The sequence below is a fragment of the Ylistrum balloti genome, unplaced genomic scaffold (assembly GCF_031769215.1).
Source record: "Ylistrum balloti isolate Yb309-2 unplaced genomic scaffold, AGI_CSIRO_Ybal_v1 Utg369596, whole genome shotgun sequence".
Taxonomy (NCBI): Eukaryota; Metazoa; Mollusca; class Bivalvia; order Pectinida; family Pectinidae; genus Ylistrum; species Ylistrum balloti.
The window spans coordinates 181766-206631 of NW_026781879.1; the positions used below are offsets into that span (position 1 = coordinate 181766).

Here is a 24866-nt window from a genome sequence, read left to right on the forward strand (position 1 = left end):
GCAATGGTGCGAATCTGAATTAAATCTGTATATTTGCTCATGAAATTACCGTGTACACAAAACTCTTTATTTCCTAGGCGGTCAAGAGTGACCTTTGACTATTCACCTTGACCAATGACCACCAAAATCTAATTTAAGCAGACCTTGGAAATATGATGCTCTGGTATGAATATGAACCACATCTGTTCTGACATTCATGAAATATCTTGTATACAAGATTACCAAACATGTACACATGATCACATGCAGAGTTCATTATTATATACTTTTTTATTTAAGTGTGTATGTTAGATTTGGAAAGGTTTCAGCTTGTCAGTGGTGATAAACACAATGCTGATTATAATCCTCCCGATCGAGGTAGGTATGGTATACAAAACCTACTGGTGACACACAGGCACCCGAGGCACAATGTGTTCAACATGTTCACTACATGGTTGTGTTGGAAAGAACACACCTCTTGATTGTTCAGGTAAGTATACAGAAGAATATTTCCACATATTTCAATCAGACTGAGATGTAGAGGTACCAGGAAGTTTGTCAAGAGATGATCAGTTTCTAGAAGGACTGGTTGTGGGAATTCATTTGGTTTCAATAGACGATCCATTTTCAGAAGGATTGGTTTTGAGAATTATTTTATCTATTAAGTATGATGATCAACTGACCATAAAATATGTGTCCTACTTACCTTTCCACATTGTTTACATTTGCCCTCTTGGCGACGTCTGTGAACCCAATGGTGACGCATGGAAGTTTGCTGAAAAAGTATCATGACTATGCATGTTACTGGACAATATTTACAGGTTTGAATCTCAGTATGCTACAGTATTGTTACTGTAAACAACTTGGAGAGTTTGACATATCTCAAATAAGACATTATCATATTCATAACCAGTCTGGTATATATAGAGACACATGTAACTGTGTCACTGTCTGTAGTTGTCAGTCATGTCAGGTCACACAGTGTTGAGTTGTAGGTCATGTCAGGTCACACAGTGTTGAGTTGTAGGTCATGTCATGTCACACAGTATTGAGTTGTAGGTCATGTCATGTCAGGTCACACAGTGTTGAGTTGTAGGTCATGTCAGGTCACACAGTGTTGAGTTGTAGGTCATGTCATGTCAGGTCACACAGTGTTGAGTTGTAGGTCATGTCATGTCAGGTCACACAGTGTTGAGTTGTAGGTCATGTCATGTAAGGTCACACAGTATTGAGTTGCAGGTCATGTCAGGTCACACAGTGTTGAGTTGTAGGTCATGTCAGGTCACACAGTGTTGAGTTGTAGGTCATGTCATGTCAGGTCACACAGTGTTGAGTTGTAGGTCACGTCATGTCAGGTCACACAGTGTTGAGTTGTAGGTCATGTCATGTCATGTCAGGTCACAGAGTATTGAGTTGTAGGTCATGTCAGGTCACACAGTATTGAGTTGTAGGTCATGTCAGGTCACACAGTATTGAGTTGTAGGTCATGTCTGGCCACACACAGTATAGTTGTAAGCCAAGACATGTCACACAGTCTTGAGTTGCGAGTGATTAAGGCCTGCAGTAGATCTCCCTCCTGATATCAATACCATCAGATGAACCTATCATACAGTCTTGTCGCCAATCTCTGACGACACCCTAGGCCTTGGTCCCTGGAGGTTATCTGTCATAATGTTGAGACTTAATCACACCCTTTGGAGGTACCTACACAAGTGTAAGGTTGTAAAACGACACCACTGGGGATTACTAATCACATTCTCTCTACAATAACATTTCTATCTGTACAACAGCAATCACACTACTAAATTGTTCACAGAAAAATGTCCTCCACTGAAGTATCAACATAAAGGTGAACAACTTACTTCTCTGTAATTCCTCAATCCTGCTTCACGGAATGTTGGTTTGCATCGAAGATTTTTCTGTGAAGTAAAAGAAGCAATGACTTAATATTGAAATGATAAATTAAATTTTGAAGTGATCCTGAAGCACTGAATGTATTCTGAAGTTTAAAAAAGAATTCTATGTAAACATATCTCTTGCCTCTCTGTCTTCTCAGTCTGGTTTGTCTAAGCTTAATTGCAAAATACAATATAATCTGTCATTTCCACTCAAAATATTCCAAGTTGATTTTAATCATTAGTAAAAGTGTCACTCTTCCTGAGCATGGACACGGAAACTCTACTGACATTTTACAAAACTTAACATGACTAAAAATGAATCTAGTGACCAGAAAAAAACAGGACTTTGTGGTCATTTCTCATAACTGAAGTATCTGTCCTGAAAATACACCAAGAAATAGCATTTAATGTATTTCATAATTCACATTCCCCCACTTAAATATCGCAAGTTTGACTTAAATGTTTAATGAGAAACTGAGCTAGATGCAAAACTTTCAAGTTCACTTTCTCAGCATCCCTAATTTTCAGAGTTGCTGGACTGAAAAATCTGGATACTTTGTAAATGATAGATGATGTTCATTATGTGATTTAACTACATTCCTAGCTTGATTACAAACTTTATAACATATATAAGTAATATGTTGATGATACTGTCGTCGCTGGAGAAGTGACATCATAGCTTGATTAGAAACTTTATAACATATATAAGTAATATGTTGATGATACTGTCGTCGCTGGAGAAGTGACATCATAGCCCTTTCTAATCAACTTTTTGTTTCAGATGACTTTATAACCATGTATAGAATGGTGTAGCCATTGTCTTACCTTTTCTAGAATGCCTATGCAAGCAGTGTGTGCTACAATTTTGCAAGCAACACACTTTCTTCTTGGTCCAGTTCTCTGTAACAAAATCATAGAATTATTATAACTTCAAACACAAACAAGTCAGCTATGTTTAACAATATCAATATCACAACAAAAGGACTGACCAAAAAGCAGTTAACACTAACCCTATAATTATACAATGTTTACCCCTATTGTTACCCCTAAAATTATACAATGTTTTCCCTACTGTTACCCCTACAATTATACAATGTTTACCCTATTGTTACCCCTACAATTATACAATGTTTACCCCTATTGTTACCCCTACAATTATACAATGTTTTCCCTATTGTTACCCCTACAATTATACAATGTTTACCCTATTGTTACCCCTACAATTATACAATGTTTTCCCTATTGTTACACCTACAATTATACAATGTTTTCCCTATTGTTACACCTACAATTATACAATGTTTTCCCTATTGTTACCCCTACAATTATACAATGTTTTCCCTATTGTTACCCCTACAATTATACAATGTTTTCCCTATTGTTACCCCTACAATTATACAATGTTTTCCCTATTGTTACCCCTACAATTATACAATGTTTACCCCTATTGTTACCCTTAAAACTATTCTATATTTTCATTTATCCCTCTTTTTTCAGCCAATCATTCATGTTTCCCCTGAAATAAACCCTCATAATTCTCTGGAGTTTCTTCTCTCAAATATAAAACCTTGCCATAGAATAATTACATTATTGAATCAACTCATGTCTTTTCAATTGAATTAATTTCTAAAACAGAAGTGCTTCTTTGTTGTTTACAACAGCTCATCTCCATTATCACAGAGAAGCATGGACATAGAAATGGTGGTACTCACCATACAGTCGGGCTCCATGGCATAGCAGTAATCACCGGAGGCATTGGTCTCCACCCACAGATGGTCACTGTTGATGGCCTGGTCCTACAATATTATACTTTTCTGTCATTATACTGCCACAACAAGACAGGAAGAGCAGCATCTTAATGGAATAACCACTCCTCTCTTATCAATCATCAAATTCACTAACTGCTTTAATGAAAGGTGGAAATATTCTGTCCTAGCATTCTGTAATGGAGTTGGAGGGCAACATACAATTCTTTTAACCAACAAACCATCAATGACCCTCTGTCCTAGCATTCTGTTACTGAGTTGGAGGGCAACATACAATTCTTTTAACCAACAAACCATCAATGACCCTCTGTCCTAGCATTCTGTTACTGAGAGGGAAACATACAATTCTTTTAACCCACAAACCATCAATGACCCTCTGTCCTAGCATTCTGTAACGGAGTTGGAGGGCAACATACAATTCGTTTAACCAACAAACCATCAACGACCCTCTGTCCTAGCATGTCTGTTACTGAGTTGGAGGGTAACATATAATTCTTTAAACCCACAAACCATCAATGACTCTCTGTCCTAGCATTCTGTTACTGAGTTGGAGGGCAACATACAATTCTTTTAACCAACAAACCATCAATGACTCTCTGTCCTAACATGTCTGTAACTGAGTTGGAGGGTAACATATAATTCTTTAAACCCACAAACCTCAATGACCCTCTGTCCTAGCATGTCTGTTACTGAGTTGGAGGGCAACATACAATTCTTTTAACCAACAAACCATCAATGACTCTCTGTCCTAGCATTCTGTTACTGAGTTGGAGGGTAACATACAATTCTTTTAACCCACAAACCATCAATGACTCTCTGTCCTAACATGTCTGTAACTGAGTTAGAGTTAACATAATTCAGTAAACCCACAAACCTCAATGGCCCTCTGTCCTAGCATTCTGTAACTGAGTTAGAGTTAACATAATTCAGTAAACCCACAAACCTCAATGGCCCTCTGTCCTAGCATGTCTGTTACTGAGTTAGAGGGTAACATAATTCAGTAAACCCACAAACCATCAATGACCCTCTGTCCTAGCATGTCTGTAACTGAGTTAGAGGGTAACATATAATTCTTTAAACCTACAAACCATCAATGACCCTCTGTCCTAGCATTCTGTTACTGAGTTGGAGGGTAACATACAATTCTTTAAACCCACAAACCATCAATGACCCTCTGTCCTAGCATGTCTGTTACTGAGTTGGAGGGTAACATATAATTCAGTAAACCCACAAACCATCAATGACCCTCTGTCCTAGCATGTCTGTAACTGAGTTAGAGGGTAACATACAATTCTTTAAACCCACAAACCATCAATGACCCTCTGTCCTAGCATGTCTGTTACTGAGTTGGAGGGTAACATACAATTCTTTAAACCCACAAACCATCAATGACCCTCTGTCCTAGCATGTCTGTAACTGAGTTAGAGGGTAACATACAATTCTTTAAACCCCCTTTAAATCCTTAAATTTGGAGGTTTTCCTCATACTAAGTTAAACTTTCCTTTTATTTGTAACCTTGTCAATTTTCTGTATACTTTATTGGTTTTATAAAACTTAGAATTGCACTATTGATGCTGGTAAGGTAAAATACACTGTGAATTTAATCATCATATAGACGAGTTTATCAATCAACTCTTTATGTGGCAGGATATGGGAGATTTGCATAAAGCGTGGCAGTCGTCAAGCCTGTAATTACATCGGATTGCAGAACACATTTTCACGTTAAGGCCATAGTGCCAACAAAGGGACAAACCAGATAAAAGCTGAGGACATTATACAGTATTACTTATACAACGGTGATGATGGATACAACGCTGAGAAATTCCCATCTAAACTCCGACAAGCAGGTTTGTGACTGAGGAAAGCTATATACATCACAGATAAAAAATCTTCTATCAGGGCAATGAATAGAGAACATCAGGCCAGACAACTCTCACAAAGACATGACTGGTCATCTCTCACACAGACATGACTGATGACTGGTCATCTCTCACACAGACATGACTGGTCATCTCTCACACAGACATGACTGGTCATCTCTCACACAGACATGACTGATGACTGGTCATCTCTCACACAGACATGACTGGTCATCTCTCACACAGACATGACTGGTCATCTCTCACACAGACATGACTGGTCATCTCTCACATAGAGCTGACTGGTCATCTCTCACATAGAGCTGACTGGTCATCTCTCACACAGACATGACTGGTCATCTCTCACACAGACATGACTGGTCATCTCTCACACAGACATGACTGGTCATCTCTCACACAGACATGACTGATGACTGGTCATCTCTCACACAGACATGACTGGTCATCTCTCACACAGACATGACTGGTCATCTCTCATATAGAGCTGACTGGTCATCTCTCACACAGACATGACTGGTCATCTCTCACACAGACATGACTGATGACTGGTCATCTCTCACACAGACATGACTGGTCATCTCTCACACAGACCTGACTGGTCATCTCTCACACAGACATGATTGGTCATCTCTCACATAGACAAAACTAAGGGTGAGCACTTTTGTATAAGGTAAAAGACTACAGATTACTCTACTATAACCAAGGGTGGTACTTTTGTATAAGGTAAAAGACTACAGATTACCTTACTGTAACCAAGGGTGGTACTTTTGTATAAGGTAACAGACTACAGATTACTCTACTGTAAACAAGGGTGGTACTTTTGTATAAGGTAAAAGACTACAGATTACTCTACTGTAACCAAGGGTGGTACTTTTGTATAAGGTAAAAGACTACCAAGTATCCTATTATAACCAAGGGTGGTACTTTTGTATAAGGTAAAAGACTACAGATTACTCTACTGTAACCAAGGGTGGTACTTTTGTATAAGGTAAAAGACTACAGATTACTCTACTGTAACCAAGGGTGGTACTTTTGTATAAGGTAAAAGACTACAGATTACCCTTTTGTAACCAAGGGTGGTACTTTTGTATAAGGTAACAGACTACAGATTACTCTACTGTAACCAAGGGTGGTACTTTTGTATAAGGTAAAAGACTACAGATTACCCTTTTGTAACCAAGGGTGGTACTTTTGTTTAAGATAACAGACTACAGGTTACCCTTTTGTAACCAAGGGTGGTACTTTTGTATAAGGTAAAAGACTACAGATTACCCTTTTGTAACCAAGGGTGGTACTTTTGTTTAAGATAACAGACTACAGGTTACCCTTTTGTAACCAAGGGTGGTACTTTTGTATAAGGTAAAAGACTACAGGTTACCCTTTTGTAACCAAGGGTGGTACTTTTGTATAAGGTAAAAGACTACAGATTACCCTTTTGTAACCAAGGGTGGTACTTTTGTTTAAGATAACAGACTACAGGTTACCCTTTTGTAACCAAGGGTGGTACTTTTGTATAAGGTAAAAGACTACAGATTACCCTTTTGTAACCAAGGGTGGTACTTTTGTATAAGATAACAGACTACAGGTTACCCTTTTGTAACCAAGGGTGGTACTTTTGTATAAGGTAACAGACTACAGATTACTCTACTGTAACCAAGGGTGGTACTTTTGTATAAGGTAACAGACTACAGATTACCCTTTTGTAAACAAGGGTGGTACTTTTGTATAAGGTAAAAGACTACAGATTACCCTACTGTAACCAAGGGTGGTACTTTTGTAAAAGGTAACAGACTACCAAGTATCCTATTATAACCAAGGGTGGTACTTTTGTATAAGGTTACAGACTACAGATTACTCTACTGTAACCAAGGGTGGTACTTTTGTATAAGGTAACAGACTACAGATTACCTTACTGTAACCAAGGGTGGTACTTTTGTATAAGGTAACAGACTACAGATTACTCTACTGTAACCAAGGGTGGTACTTTTGTATAAGGTAACAGACTACAGATTACCCTTTTGTAACCAAGGGTGGTACTTTTGTTTAAGATAACAGACTACAGATTACTCTACTGTAACCAAGGGTGGTACTTTTGTATAAGGTAACAGACTACAGATTACTCTACTGTAACCAAGGGTGGTACTTTTGTATAAGGTAAAAGACTACAGATTACCTTTTTGTAACCAAGGGTGGTACTTTTGTTTAAGATAACAGACTACAGGTTACCCTTTTGTAACCAAGGGTGGTACTTTTGTATAAGGTAAAAGACTACAGATTACCCTTTTGTAAACAAGGGTGGTACTTTTGTATAAGGTAAAAGACTACAGATTACCCTACTGTAACCAAGGGTGGTACTTTTGTATAAGGTAACAGACTACCAAGTATCCTATTATAACCAAGGGTGGTACTTTTGTATAAGGTTACAGACTACAGATTACTCTACTGTAACCAAGGGTGGTACTTTTGTATAAGGTAACAGACTACAGATTACCTTACTGTAACCAAGGGTGGTACTTTTGTATAAGGTAAAAGACTACTGAGTACCCTATTATAACCAAGGGTGGTACTTTTGTATAAGGTTACAGACTACAGATTACTCTACTGTAACCAAGGGTGGTACTTTTGTATAAGGTAACAGACTACAGATTACCTTACTGTAACCAAGGGTGGTACTTTTGTATAAGGTAAAAGACTACCAAGTACCCTATTATAACCAAGGGTGGTACTTTTGTATAAGGTAACAGACTACAGATTACTCTACTGTAACCAAGGGTGGTACTTTTGTATAAGGTAACAGACTACAGATTACCTTACTGTAACCAAGGGTGGTACTTTTGTATAAGGTAAAAGACTACCAAGTACCCTATTATAACCAAGGGTGGTACTTTTGTATAAGGTAACAGACTACCGAGTACCCTATTGTAACCAAGGGTGGTACTTTTGTATAAGGTAACAGACTACAGATTACTCTACTGTAACCAAGGGTGGTACTTTTGTATAAGGTAACAGACTACCGAGTACCCTATTGTAACCAAGGGTGGTACTTTTGTATAAGGTAACAGACTACAGATTACTCTACTGTAACCAAGGGTGGTACTTTTGTATAAGGTAACAGACTACCAAGTACCCTACTGTAATTAAGGATGGTACTTTCGTATAAGGTAAAAGACTACCGAGTACCCTACTGTAACCAAGGGTGGTACTTATGTATAAGGTAAAAGACTACCGAGTACCCTACTGTAATTAAGGATGGTACTTTTGTATAAGGTAAAAGACTATCAAGTACCCTACTGTAATTAAGGGTGGTACTTTCGTATAAGGTAGCAAACTAATAATCCCTGCTGGTGCCACTAGGGTGATACTATTTACAATGCTTTCTGATTTATCAGTGATGTAGTTGAATATACAGACTAAAATATTTGGAAACAAAATTTGGTATACTTCTAATGTGATTCATGCAGCGGTTCATATTCAAATCTCAATAGTTTGGTTTGTTGTAACATATTCTTCTTTCATCTAGCTGGCTAAGGTTCAACAACATGTACAACTGGACATGAAAAGATTAGGGATGGGGTCACTTCAACGACCACAAGGGTTTTCATTGTGTACACTTTTTTCTCCCAACACTGAAAGGAACCTTTGCACAATTCCATGATAGGGTGATCAATATGTTTCAGAATTAATGTAAGATAAACAAGTCTGTTGTTTACTGCTTTTATTCTTCTGCATCATCCTGTCAGTCATACAGCAGTCATACAGAGGGTCATACAGCAGTCATACAGCAGTCATACAACAGTCATACAGAGGGTCATACAACAGTCATACAGCAGGTCATACGGCAGTCATACAGCAGTCATACAGAGGGTCATACAGCAGTCATACAACAATCATATAGCAGTCATACAGAGGGTCATACAGCAGTCATACAGCAGTCATACAACAGTCATACAGAGGGTCATACAGCAGTCATACGGCAGGTCATACAGCAGTCATACAGCAGTCATACAGCAATTATACAGCAGTCATACAGCAGGTCATACTGCAGTCATACAGCAGGTCATACCGCAGTCATACAGCAGTCATACAGCAATCATACAGCAGTCATACAGCAGGTCATACAGCAGTCATACAGCAGTCATACAGCAGTCATACAGCAGTCATACAGCAATCATACAGCAGTCATACAGCAGGTCATACAGCAGTCATACAGCAGTCATACAGCAGTCATACAGCAATCATACAGCAGTCATACAGCAGGTCATACTGCAGTCATACAGCAGGTCATACAGCAGTCATACAGAGGGTCATACAGCAATCATACAGCAGTCATACAGCAATCATACAGCAGTCATACAGCAGTCATACAGCAGTCATACAGCAGGTCATACAGCAGTCATACAGCAGTCATACAGCAGGTCATACAGCAGTCATACAGCAGGTCATACAGCAGGTCATACAGCAGTCATACAGCAGGTCATACAGCAGTCATACAACAATCATATAGCAGTCATACAGTCATACAGTCATATACAGCAGTCATACAGCAGTCATACAGCAGTCATACATATAACAATCATACAGCAGTCATACAGCAGTCATACAGCAGGTCATACAGCAGTCATACAGCAGTCATACAGCAGTCATACAGCAATCATACAGCAGTCATACAGCAGGTCATACAGCAGTCATACAGCAGTCATACAGCAATCATACAGCAGTCATACAGCAGGTCATACAGCAGTCATACAGCAGGTCATACAGCAGTCATACAACAATCATATAACAGTCATACAGCAGTCATACAACAGTCATACAGCAGTCATACAACAGTCATACAGCAGGTCATACAGCAGTCATACAGCAGTCATACAGCAGTCATACAGCAATCATACAGCAGTCATACAGCAGTCATACAGCAGGTCATACAGCAGTCATACAGCAGTCATACAGCAGGTCATACAGCAGTCATACAGCAGTCATACAGCAGTCATACAGCAGGTCATACAGCAGTCATACAGCATGTCATACAGCAGGTCATACAGCAGTCATACAGCAGGTCATACAGCAGTCATACAGCAGTCATACAGCAGTCATACAACAGTCATACAGCAGTCATACAGCAGTCATACAACAGTCATACAGCAGGTCATACAGCAGTCATACAGCAGGTCATACAGCAGTCATACATCAGTCATACAGCAGTCATACAACAGTCATACATCAGTCATACAACAGCTCATACAACAGTCATACAACAGTCATACAACATACAACAGGTCATACAACAGGTCATACAGCAGTCATACAACAGGTCATATAACAGTCATACAACAGTCATACAACAGTCATACAACATACATAACCTAATAAGCAGCAGATATTCCATGTATATTTCAATGGTGACGATCAACTAAGATAATTAAAACACTAATACCCACCGTCCAGTCGACTGTGTCTCGTAGTTCGCGGCGACGGTACCCATGCTCAGCATGAGTTGGATGTAAATAATTAGTTGCATGGTTCAATGCATTTTTGGAAATGGCTTTCCTGTAAGATAAAAAGATAAAACAAAAATTAACTTCACAAATAAAACACACCTTTGGGGTTTTCTTTACTATGTTATTATCAACTTCCTCACCCATGGGAGGTCAACCTTCATTAATAACCAAAACTATAGCCATCAGAAAAACTATCCTCCTTTCAACAAAAAATCAATATAACAGTTCTCTGATAGTAACCTAAGATATGAAATATTAACATACACAGCTTCATTACTTCTTCTGTATAACTGGAGCTGTCATATTCAGCCTCGCTTATTCATGTTTTAGGTCCCAATGGTATATGGTGTTTAACAACTTTACAGCTTAGGTTAGACAACTTTATTGTTCAGTACAATAAAGGGTCACAGTCTAAGATAATATCCATCTCAATAGTATATATATACAGATATCTATTTATATATCTCAATAGTATATATACAGATATCTATTTATATATCTCAATAGTATATATACAGATATATATCTATCTCAATAGTATATATACAGATATATATCTATCTCAATAGTATATATACAGATATATATCTATCTCAATAGTATATATACAGATATATATCTATCTCAATAGTATATATACAGGATATCTATTTATATATCTCAATAGTATATATACAGATATCTATTTATATATCTCAATAGTATATATACAGATATCTATTTATATATCTCAATAGTATATATACAGATATCTATAAGTTTTCCATTCAATATCAAAATATTATGAAGTTATATCATCACTACCATTTCTTACATTAGTTTTTTTTCAAAGCGGATCTTTCCTGATATTTCATATGCAAAAATGTGATAAAATGGTTTCAGTGAGACATTAGCTAATGTTCTGAGATGTAGACAATAGTTAAGAGATTAACTGCTCTTGGACCAGTATGTTTTTATATCTGGCCAGTGTAGAAAACCCATCAAAGAACACTTCTGGAGAGTATTGGAAAATGTGTCTGGCCTGGTGGCACAGAGGTCATTTTGTAAAGTGTAATAATACCGCCTGGACCTCCACCTCATTAGGTATCATAGCACTACGCTATCTACTTTATAGCCAATTATACATAATATCTATAATACGTTACTGGATATAGAAGATGATGACAGAGAGGCACCACACCTCTGGCCAGCTCATACTCCACCCTAAATAACACCACAACTACCAATCACTTTTATATTGATTTCTCTCATATCACAAACTTGTGTCCCTCATATCAATGACTAATTTTAAGTAGAACAGGATCAAACCATCAACAGAGTATACAACATATACATATTTACACTGTGTATAGAACATTTATACTTCTCTAACATATACACAATATTCACACTTCTCCACTGGGTAGATACAACAATTATACTTCTCCACTGGGTAGATACAACAATTATACTTCTCCACTGGGTAGATACAACAATTATACTTCTCCACTGGGTAGATACAACAATTATACTTCTCCACTGGGTAGATACAACAATTATACTTCTCCACTGGGTAGATACAACAATTATACTTCTCCACTGGGTAGATACAACAATTATACTTCTCCACTGGGTAGATACAACAATTATACTTCTCCACTGGGTAGATACAACAATTATACTTCTCCACTGGGTAGATACAACAATTATACTTCTCCACTGGGTAGATACAACAATTATACTTCTCCACTGGGTAGATACAACAATTATACTTCTCCACTGGGTAGATACAACATCTACACTTCTCTGCTATGAATAAAACAGTTTTAATTGTAAATAGGATCATGGTCGACTTCTAGCTTTGTGCTTGCAGCAATTTCCCTATAGCTCAGTGGTAGAGCATCCGACTAGAGACCTGCATGTCACAGGTTCAATTTCAGGTGGAAGCACAGTATTCTCTTTCCTGTTACAGATGTTGACCATGATCTTCCTGTGGTGACAGGGATTTAGGACCTAGGTTGATGTGGTGTTGGGGGGATGGTAGATAGGATTGTGGTCGACCCCTAGCTTCGCCCTCGGGGATTTTACCTTTAGCTCTATGATAAAGTGTCCGACTATATAAATAGGACATTTAAACTCTCCAGTCAGATACCCTCTATATAATACCCATATAAACAGGACACTCTCCAGTCAGATACCCTCTATACGATACCCATATAAACAGGACACTCTCCAGTCAGATACCCTCTATATGATACCCATATAAACAGGACACTCTCCAGTCAGATACCCTCTATATGATACCCATATAAACAAGACACTCTCCAGTCAGATACCCCTATATGATACCCATATAAACAGGACACTCTCCAGTCAGATACCCTCTATTTGATACCCATATAAACAGGACACTTTCCAGTCAGATACCCTCTATATGATACCCATATAAACAGGACACTCTCCAGTCAGCTACCCTCTATATGATACCCATATAAACAGGACATTCTCCAGTCAGATAGCCTCTATACGATACCCATATAAACAGGACATTCTCCAGTCAGATAGCCTCTATACGATACCCATATAAACAGGACACTCTCCAGTCAGATACCCCTATATGATACCCATATAAACAGGACACTCTCCAGTCAGATACCCTCTATATGATACCCATATAAACAGGACACTCTCCAGTCAGCTACCCTCTATATGATACCCATATAAACAGGACACTCTCCAGTCAGATACCCTCTATATGATACCCATATAAACAGGACACTCTCCAGTCAGATACCCTCTATATGATACCCATATAAACAGGACACTCTCCAGTCAGATACCCTCTATACGATACCCATATAAACAGGACACTCTCCAGTCAGATACCCTCTGTACGATACCCATATAAACAGGACACTATCCAGTCAGATACCCTCTATTTGATACCCATATAAACAAGACATTCTCCAGTCAGATAGCCTCTATACGATACCCATATAAACAGGACACTCTCCAGTCAGATACCCTCTATATGATACCCATATAAACAGGACATTCTCCAGTCAGATAGCCTCTATACGATACCCATATAAACAGGACACTCTCCAGTCAGATACCCTCTGTACGATACCCATATAAACAGGACACTCCCCAGTTAGATACCCTCTGTACGATACCCATATAAACAGGACATTCTCCAGTCAGATACCCTCTATATGATACCCATATAAACAGGACACTCTCCAGTCAGGCAGGATAAGAAGTTTCTACACTGATGTAGATGGATTATCCATTTAGTGAAAATATCAAGGTATTAGGCTAAATTATATGATCGCTCCAAGTTGGATCAAACTTCAGAAAATTCTGCAAACCAATCTTCTTTGATATCAGTCTTTGGCAATTCTCTTTCACAATTCTAACCCATCGTTGTCAATTTTTAAAGTGCACATCTAAACCATGTGAGGAGCCACATATCCACTCACTAATTAAGCAATGACAGGTAAGCTTACTGCAGGACATGAGGGACGTGGGTCAGTTGTGATATGTTCACAGACCAGATGACTTTTGACATTTTATTAACAGCACATTGTATAATACCCAAATGACTAAACCAGTTTAATTAACTTTTAAATTCATTATGTGTTTTATTCTCTTTTGGCTAGATAGTAATATGAAGCTTGATCAAAGTGATTTAAAAGCTTGCATGGCTTTGTATAAGGGGACTCAGTCATAGAATTCAAACACTCATGGATCTCCACCAGTGTGTTTCATTTACAAAACATGAACTCCTCGGAATGGAACACTCGAGGGATTATTCAATTGTCGACACTGAATTGAACCATATATTCACAAAATGTATTATAGCCTTATGTACTGTAAACAGAGATTCCGGATAGACTGCATGTAAGGCAAAATAGTCACTTAATTCACCAGCAAATGTTAACTAGAAAAATTGGAGTTCATTATCTGTTGTGGCGATCAAAACATGCAATTTTGCTTCCATCTCAAAATTTACAAAGTAGGCAAAAGAAGGTTGGTTAACAATACTTGGATTTAGATAAATACTCACTGTAAGTTCAGTAAATCTTAAGCATTTCCTAAGTTAGTTAGGTAAGGATATACAGCACAATTATATTGCATCCCAAATCCAATAAGTCAATCACAGCACCATTTTTTTGTCTATGGAACCCAGAAGCAATTCCTTACATAATATCCTACACACATCCTAAAATGCACAAGAAACCAACTACAGTCATCTTCATTTCATTAGTTCTGAGAGTCTAAAAGCTTTTTAAATATCATTTATTATTTCAGAAGGCTCAAGTAAAATGACATTTTTCCTTACTATTGACTCTGAGGCAGGCAGGATGAAAGGAACCTGACATTTAGGCTACTAACCACGAAGTTTGTTCTACAGAGACAACCTTGTTGACATACTAGGTTTGCATGCTGAGTCCCTAAAAGCCTGTTATGTACCCAAGTAATCTGTGCCTAGCACACACACTCTCTTAGCTTTTATTGCACACAAGTAAAACCCATTTGGATGCTAAATTGACTTTGGTCAATCTTCCTAAGATTGCTCCGGAAGGAAATTTCCAAATAATCCAATAGAGAAATGAAATTCCCTTAATTAATTCTCTGTCATTCTTGTCACCATGTTCAATATCCATATTGACACTTCAGTCAATTCCCAGCTAATCTCAGGCCATTCTGAATTAAACAAATAAAACTATACTGAATGTGACATTTCCTCCGCTGAGGCAACACTGCTTCCAAACATGACATTTCCTCCGCTGAGGCAACACTGCTTCCAAACATGACATTTCCTCTGCTGGGGTGACACTGCTTCCAAACATGACATTTCCTCTGCTGGGGTGACACTGCTTCCAAACATGACATTTCCTCTACTGGGGTGACACTGCTTCCAAACCTCTGGGGTGACACTGCTTCTAAACCTGACATTTCCTCTGCTGGCATGACACTGCCCCCAAACCTGACGTTTCCTCTCCTGTGGTTACACTGCTTCCAAACATGACATTTCCTCTGCTGGGGTGACACTGCTTCCAAACATGACATTTCCTCTGCTGGGGTGACACTTTGTGTACAATAATATTTAACACAAACAATACCCAAAGTGTAAGTTCGGACAGGGCATGAGTCAAAAATTACCTCCCTTTGTCAATTGTGTTACAATGCCCTAAATATCAATAACCCGACACAATGTATTATATATGGTAATGTTGTTGATCTGAATGTTATAGATTTGAATTACCGGGTCGTAATTGTACCTGAGTCTGATATATATATAATTGTCTGAAGATGACTGCTAAGCCTGAAAATGTTACTGATCTATTTCATTGATTTAACTTTATAGAAAGTTTTAATGTTCAGTGTCCATATGTTACCAGGTAGACAACCATGTAGACCTACTGAGGCAGCAGAACTCAATGTAAAGTGTCAGGAGATTTGATATTAAAGCATTGATTAATTTACTAATCAGAGATTTTTCTAATTTTATTATTTTTCTATATAAGATACCCCACAAATGATATATATATTTCTATACAAATACCCCATAATGTATCCCACTTATAGTAACCCAGTGTCAGGGTGTTTACAGATCTGATCACAGAAATTTTTTCAATTAAGACATGATTAATGCTTTTCATCTCTGAGTTTAGATTCATACATTGACTTTATCAGTTTTAGACCCAAAAATGTCCCTTGGAATAGATCCCTTTAAATATATGAACCCAAAATTTAAATTTGGAGTCCTTTTCCAATTAGAATTGAACGTACAATTTTCCATATTCACATCTGTGTGAAATTAAATACATAATAAATAAAATTTCATACTCAATGAATTTTCAAGGCCACAGGCCTGGATTCCAGATTTTTCAATGCCCATAGTAAATTCAAGGCTTTTCAATGCCCACAGTTAATTCAAGGCTTTTCAATGCCCACAGTAAATTCAAGGCTTTTCAATGCCCACAGTAAATTCAAGGCTTTTCAATGCCCACAGTTAATTCAAGGCTTTTCAAGGCCAGTAAATTCAAGGCTTTTCAATGCCAGTAAATTCAAGGCTTTTCAATGCCCACAGTAAATTCAAGGCTTTTCAATGCCCACAGTAAATTCAAGGCTTTTCAATGCCAGTAAATTCAAGGCTTTTCAATGCCCAAAGTAAATTCAAGGCTTTTCAATGCCCACAGTTAATTCAAGGCTTTTCAATGCCCACAGTTAATTCAAGGCTTTTCAATGCCCACAGTTAATTCAAGGCTTTTCAATGCCAGTAAATTCAAGGCTTTTCAATGCCAGTAAATTCAAGGCTTTTCAATGCCCACAGTTAATTCAAGGCTTTTCAATGCCAGTAAATTCAAGGCTTTTCAATGCCCACAGTTAATTCAAGGCTTTTCTAGGCCTGTAAATTCAAGGCTTTTCAATGCCCACAGTTAATTCAAGGCTTTTCAAAGACACACAGTGACACTGATGGATTTTTCAAGACTGTCTGCACCCTGAGACTATATGTATACAAATAATATATCAATATACAAATATATATACATATGTATACTTAAATCTGTTTATCTTAATATATACATAAACAGTATCCCATAATGTATAAATAAATATTTACAAATGTTACCCTACACACAGTGCCCCATAGAGTATATAGATATAGGTGTTTATATATACACAAAACATTAACATGACAAGTAGAGTTCCAAATCACTTTTAAGCCTTGTGGCCATCTGCAGGTGATTCCATTGATAAAGGTATATAGTAACCTACATTATGATGTAATACTATAACAACATTCAATCACCTGAAGATGGCCACAAGGATTCATTGGTCATGTTAATGTTTTGTAATCCTTTATATACAATATACAAAGTGGTTCTCATTTTCTGATTATACATATATATATATACAAAGTGGTTCTCATTTTCTGATTATACATATATATATATACAAAGTGGTTCTCATTTTCTAATTATATATATTCAAAAAGTGGGTCTCATTTTCTAATATATATATATATATTAAATATGTCTGTATATATAAAAAGTACCTCAAAGTGTATATAAATATATATACATAAAAAGCTCCAAACCATATACATAGAGAGAGTAAGCAACAGTGTATATATATATATATATAGACACATAAACAGTACCTCACAATGTATATACAGAGAGTACCCCACAGTGTATATATATATAAACATAAACAGTACCCCACAGTGTATATATATATAAACATAAACAGTACCCCACAGTGTATATATATATAAACATAAACAGTACCCCACAGTGAATATATAGATATAAACATAAACAGTACCCCACAGTGTATATATATATATATATATACATATATATACATAAAAAGTACCCCACAGTGTATATATACATAAACATAAACAGTACCCCACAGTGTATATATATATATATAAACATAAACAGAACCCCACAGTGTATATATATATATATAAACATAAACAGTACCCCACAGTGAATATATATATATATACATAAACAGTACCCCACAGTGTATATATATATATATAAACATATATATACAGTACCCCACAGTGTATATATATATATAAACATAAACAGTACCCCACAGTGTATATATATATATATAAACATAAACAGTACCCCACAGTGTATATATATGTAAACATAAACAGTACCCCACAGTGTATATATATATATAAACATAAACAGTACCCCACAGTGTATATATATATATATAAACATAAACAGTACCCCACAGTATATATATAGATATAAACATAAACAGTACCCCACAGTGTATATATATATATATAAACATAAACAGTACCCCACAGTGTATATATATATAAACATAAACAGTACCCCACAGTGTATATATATATATAAACATAAACAGTACCCCACAGTGTATATATATATATATAAACATAAACAGTACCCCACAGTGTATATATATATATAAACATAAACAGTACCCCACAGTGTATATATATATATATAAACATAAACAGTACCCCACAGTGTATATATATATATAAACATAAACAGTACCCCACAGTGTATATATATATATATAAACATAAACAGTACCCCACAGTGTATATATATATATAAACATAAACAGTACCCCACAGTGTATATATATATATAAACATAAACAGTATCCCACAGTGTATATATATAAACATAAACAGTACCCCACAATACACATACAGAGAGTAACCCAGTGTACAGAAATTCTGTGAAGTGAGGTAGTATAACTAAATAGTTCAGGCTATAGTAGTAGGAAACTGAGAGTGCATTAATATCACACAGCAGAACAGGGTTATACAAAGAAAGCTTAATATGCCAGTGAGCTTTCATTTGCTGAGAGCTATTTCCCTATAGGGAAGTGCTAGCAGCTGATGAGTAGAGTATAAAGAATGCATACTTGCTGTGCCCATCACCTGACAACAAGTCAGTTCCTAAGACAATGTCTCCAGTCCTGCAATATAAAACACTCACTCTAATCTCCTGCCTAATTTACTCTGGACCATCAAACCAACAGGTAATAACAATACATTACGGCAGTTTAATACCCAATAAACACACAGGTTACCCCTTCTCTTTTTCAATATCCTATTAAGAACATAATTGCAATCACACAAGCAATAAAACCAAAATCATAAAAAATTGACAATATCTTGGTTTTAATGTCCGCTTTGAAAAGGCTAGATTTGTAATGAAGAAGTTACCACGGTTACTGACAAGTGGAGCTGATATCATTGTGATTTTGTAAGATATATCACGGTAAAGAAGTGCATAAGTAAAAAAAGCATACAATCATACACTTTTATTACTAAATACAATTATACTTTAGGATATACAAAAAAAGCATTCTATCAGAAGTAAATACATATTTGTATAAATATACTGGCTTCAGTCGTATAGCAGTTGTTGGAAGGTATACATCTGTATTGTAGAATAAAATTGACACCAAATCAAACTTTTCACCAGGCTGAAAATTAACATCTCCATCAAGTCTTAACAAAAGTGGTACAACTACAGGTGAAGGATAATATTGTTTTTTGTGGTGACCTTCTTGGTATGGACCTCCCAGCAAGTTCCTGAATCTCACCAAGACTTCAGGTCATCTTTATGACAGGTAGAAAGCTGCGAGGGCCACAACAACAGATGTTATAACATGTCTTTAGGTCATCTGTGTGAATGGTAGACTGCTGACACAGCCACAACAACAGATGTTATAACATGTCTTAAAGTCATCTGTGTAAATGGTAGACAGGTGACACAGCCACAACAACAGATGTTATAACATGTCTTTAGGTCATCTGTGTGAATGGTAGAGAGCTGACACATCCACAACAGATGTTATAACATGTCTTTAGGTCATCTGTGTGAATGGTAGACAGGTGACACAGCCACAATAACAGATGTTATAACATGTCTTTAGGTCATCTGTGTGAATGGTAGACAGGTGACACAGCCACAATAACAGATGTTATAACATGTCTTTAGGTCATCTGTGTGAATGGTAGACAGGTGACACATCCACAACAGATGTTATAACATGTCTTTAGGTCATCTGTGTGAATGGTAGACAGGTGACACAGCCACAATAACAGATGTTATAACATGTCTTTAGGTCATCTGTGTGAATGGTAGACAGCTGACACGGCCACAACAACACATGTTATAACATGTCTTTAGGTCATCTGTGTGAATGGTAGACAGCTGACACGGCCACAACAACAGATGTTATAACATGTCTTTAGGTCATCTGTGTGAATGGTAGACAGGTGACACAGCCACAACAACAGATGTTATAACATGTCTTTAGGTCATCTGTGTGAATGGTAGACAGGTGACACAGCCACAATAACAGATGTTATAACATGTCTTTAGGTCATCTGTGTGAATGGTAGACAGCTGACACAGCCACAATAACAGATGTTATAACATGTCTTTAGGTCATCTGTGTGAATGGTAGACAGCTGACACAGCCACAATAACAGATGTTATAACATGTCTTTAGGTCATCTGTGTGAATGGTAGACAGGTGACACAGCCACAACAACAGATGTTATAACATGTCTTTAGGTCATCTGTGTGAATGGAAGACAGCTGACACAGCCACAATAACAGATGTTATAACATGTCTTTAGGTCATCTGTGTGAATGGTAGACAGGTGACACAGCCACAATAACAGATGTTATAACATGTCTTTAGGTCATCTGTGTGAATGGTAGACAGCTGACACAGCCACAACAACAGATGTTATAACATGTCTTTAGGTCACCTGTGTAAAAATCAGACATGTTCCCTGGTACAAGTGTTATATAACACCAAATATGTCCCCTAGTATGAGCGTTGAATGAAATCAGACCTGTTCCCTGGTACAAGTGTTCTATAACATCAGACATGTTCCCTGGTACAAGTGTTCTATAACATCAGACATGTTCCCTGGTACAAGTGTTCTATAACATCAGACATGTTCCCTGGTACAAGTGTTCTATAACATCAGACATGTTCTCTGGTACAAGTGTTCTATAACATCAGACATGTTCCCTGGTACAAGTGTTCTATAACATCAGACATGTTCTCTGGTACAAGTGTTGTATGAATGACTGACCGATAGCTGTACGTAGATTAAAAACATTTGGCGTACACACAATCTGCCTATGTATACTGATCAATTACAAAAGTTGTTGACTGCATCTTCAAAAACGTGTTGGTATTACTCATGATAATTTGATTAGAAAAGAAAAAACAATCGACAAACAGTTATAGGTTCTTGCTGATTAAAGCCACTTAAATATCCTCCATTGTCTGATCATCAATATCAGCTGTTGTAGAAGGTAATTTGCCTTAAGCATCTGTTTAGAAGCCAATATCATCATTGACTTTACTCTGCTAACTTTATTTTTTTTTTTTTTGTAATATGATCGTAAGCAAGAAATGACAATACAGGATGGGCGACCATTATCACTTAGACTGACTGACCCATCTCACAGTGGATAACCCAAGAAAAACACTGTGTCATTGTCATGATACAGAAAACACTGTGTCACTGTCATAATACAGAAAACACTCACTGTGTCACTGTCATAATACAGAAAACACTGTGTCACTGTCATAATACAGAAAACACTGTGTCACTGTCATAATACAGAAAACACTGTGTCACTGTCATAATACAGAAAACACTGTGTCACTGTCATAATACAGAAAACACTCACTGTGTCACTGTCATAATACAGAAAACACTGTGTCACTGTCATAATACAGAAACACTGTGTCACTGTCATAATACAGAAACACTGTGTTACTGTCATAATACAGAAAACACTGTGTCACTGTCATAATACAGAAAACACTCACTGTGTCACTGTCATAATACAGAAAACACTGTGTCACTGTCATAATACAGAAAAAACACTGTGTCACTGTCATAATACAGAAAACACTGTGTCACTGTCATAATACAGAAAAGAAAACACTGTGTCACTGTCATAATACAGAAAACACTGTGTCACTGTCATAATACAGAAAACACTCACTGTGTCACTGTCATAATACAGAAAACACTGTGTCACTGTCATAATACAGAAAACACTGTGTCACTGTCATAATACAGAAACACTGTGTCACTGCCATAATACAGAAAACACTGTGTCACTGTCATAATATAAAAATAACAAGGGATGGGTTATGCTCCCCAAATGGGACAAAAATTAACTATGAAAATTACAATGGGCAATAACTGTTACATTATGCAGTGAGAGTGATGGCTCTTGAGCACTGCACTTCTCCTTGTTGAGATCTATCTACCTATGAAGTTTTATGTTGATATCTCTTATAGTTTTTTGTGTTAAGCTCCAGACAAAATTATGATGGACAGACAAACAGATGAACAAATGGAGCCAAAACTGATATTCCCTGCAAACATATTTCGCGCAGGTTGAAAATAAAAACCTAAATCTTTGTAAGACCATGTATCACCTAAAACCTTAAATTCTACAATGGATGCCTCAATCTCTCTACTTCCATGTAACACCCAAAACCTTAAATTCTACAATGGACACGGGAATCTGTGTACTAGCATGTATCACTGTGCACTAGCATGTATCACTGTGCATTAGCACTAGACTATCCCAAAGTCCTGCTTTGGAAACTAATCTATAAAGGATTAAATGTAATAAACAATGCTGTCAAAAGAATTATGTCCATAAAACCATGAACGTGCTGATCAGAGAATGTACAACACAGCTATTTAGAAACTGTAGATGAGATGATGGAGGACACAACTGGCCTTCCTACCATCATATAATTAGATCTGGGGATACAGAAAAGTCTACCTTCAATTATCTAGACACATCAATCATTCAGAACTTTTTAGCATTAATATCCCATTCATACACAGTCATCCATGAAAAAAATGCAAGCAGGATGCCACCTTTGAATACAGTGTATATCAAAGGTATTGATCTGGCCCAGCTGGGAAACCATCAGTTAATTTGTCCAGTACTTGGTACTCAGGCAAAGGACCAACTCCAGCCAGGAGGAAGCAAGCATATTTTACAGTGCATCAGCACTCTGACACTGTCATTAACAACCATTTATGGGTACTGACAACACACAGTGTCTAAAAGACAAAAAATATCATTTCCAGGGGTTCACAGATATCACATCCTGACTACAGAAACATCAGATCTAGAGGATCACAAATATCACATCCTGACCACAGAAACATCAGATCTAAAGGATCACAAATATCACATCCTGACTACAGAAACATCAGACCCAGAGGATCACAAATATCACATCCTGACCACAGAAACATCAGACCCAGAGGATCACAAATATCACATCCTGACCACAGAAACATCAGACCCAGAGGATCACAAATATCACATCCTGACCACAGAAACATCAGATCTAAAGGATCACAAATATCACATCCTGACCACAGAAACATCAGATCTAGAGGATCACAAATATCACATCCTGACCACAGAAACATCAGATCTAAAGGATCACAAATATCACATCCTGACCACAGAAACACAGAAACAAATATCACATCCTGACCACAGAAACTACTAGAGGATCACAAATATCACATCCTGACCACAGAAACATCAGACCCAGAGGATCACAAATATCACATCCTGACCACAGAAACATCAGATCTAGAGGATCACAAATATCACATCCTGACCACAGAAACATCAGACCCAGAGGATCACAAATATCACATCCTGACCACAGAAACATCAGACCCAGAGGATCACAAATATCACATCCTGACCACAGAAACATCAGATCTAGAGGATCACAAATATCACATCCTGACCACAGAAACATCAGACCCAGAGGATCACAAATATCACATCCTGACTACAGAAACATCAGATCTAGAGGATCACAAATATCACATCCTGACCACAGAAACATCAGACCTAGAGGATCACAAATATCACATCCTGACTACAGAAACATCAGACCCAGAGGATCACAAATATCACATCCTGACCACAGAAACATCAGATCTAGAGGATCACAAATATCACATCCTGACTACAGAAACATCAGAGATCTAGAGGATCACAAATATCACATCCTGACCACAGAAACATCAGATCTAAAGGATCACAAATATCACATCCTGACTACAGAAACATCAGACCTAGAGGATCACAAATATCACATCCTGACTACAGAAACATCAGACCCAGAGGATCACAAATATCACATCCTGACTACAGAAACATCAGACCTAGAGGATCACAAATATCACATCCTGACCACAGAAACATCAGACCCAGAGGATCACAAATATCACAT

The 24866-nt window shown here is 37.2% G+C and overlaps 1 protein-coding gene across 1 annotated transcript in view; it reads right to left on the reverse strand.

Moving 5' to 3' along the window:
• LOC132545356 (diacylglycerol kinase iota-like) overlaps positions 1 to 24866 on the reverse strand; it is a 108687-nt gene that overhangs the window by 78539 nt on the left and 5282 nt on the right. Inside the window, exons 2-7 of the mRNA XM_060209038.1 lie at positions 19452 to 19505; positions 10962 to 11070; positions 3590 to 3673; positions 2703 to 2777; positions 1842 to 1898; positions 686 to 754 (exon numbers count right to left, since the gene is read on the reverse strand). Of these exons, the coding sequence (XP_060065021.1) occupies positions 686 to 754; positions 1842 to 1898; positions 2703 to 2777; positions 3590 to 3673; positions 10962 to 11070; positions 19452 to 19505 (448 nt within the window). The remainder of the gene's footprint in view (positions 1 to 685; positions 755 to 1841; positions 1899 to 2702; positions 2778 to 3589; positions 3674 to 10961; positions 11071 to 19451; positions 19506 to 24866) is intronic.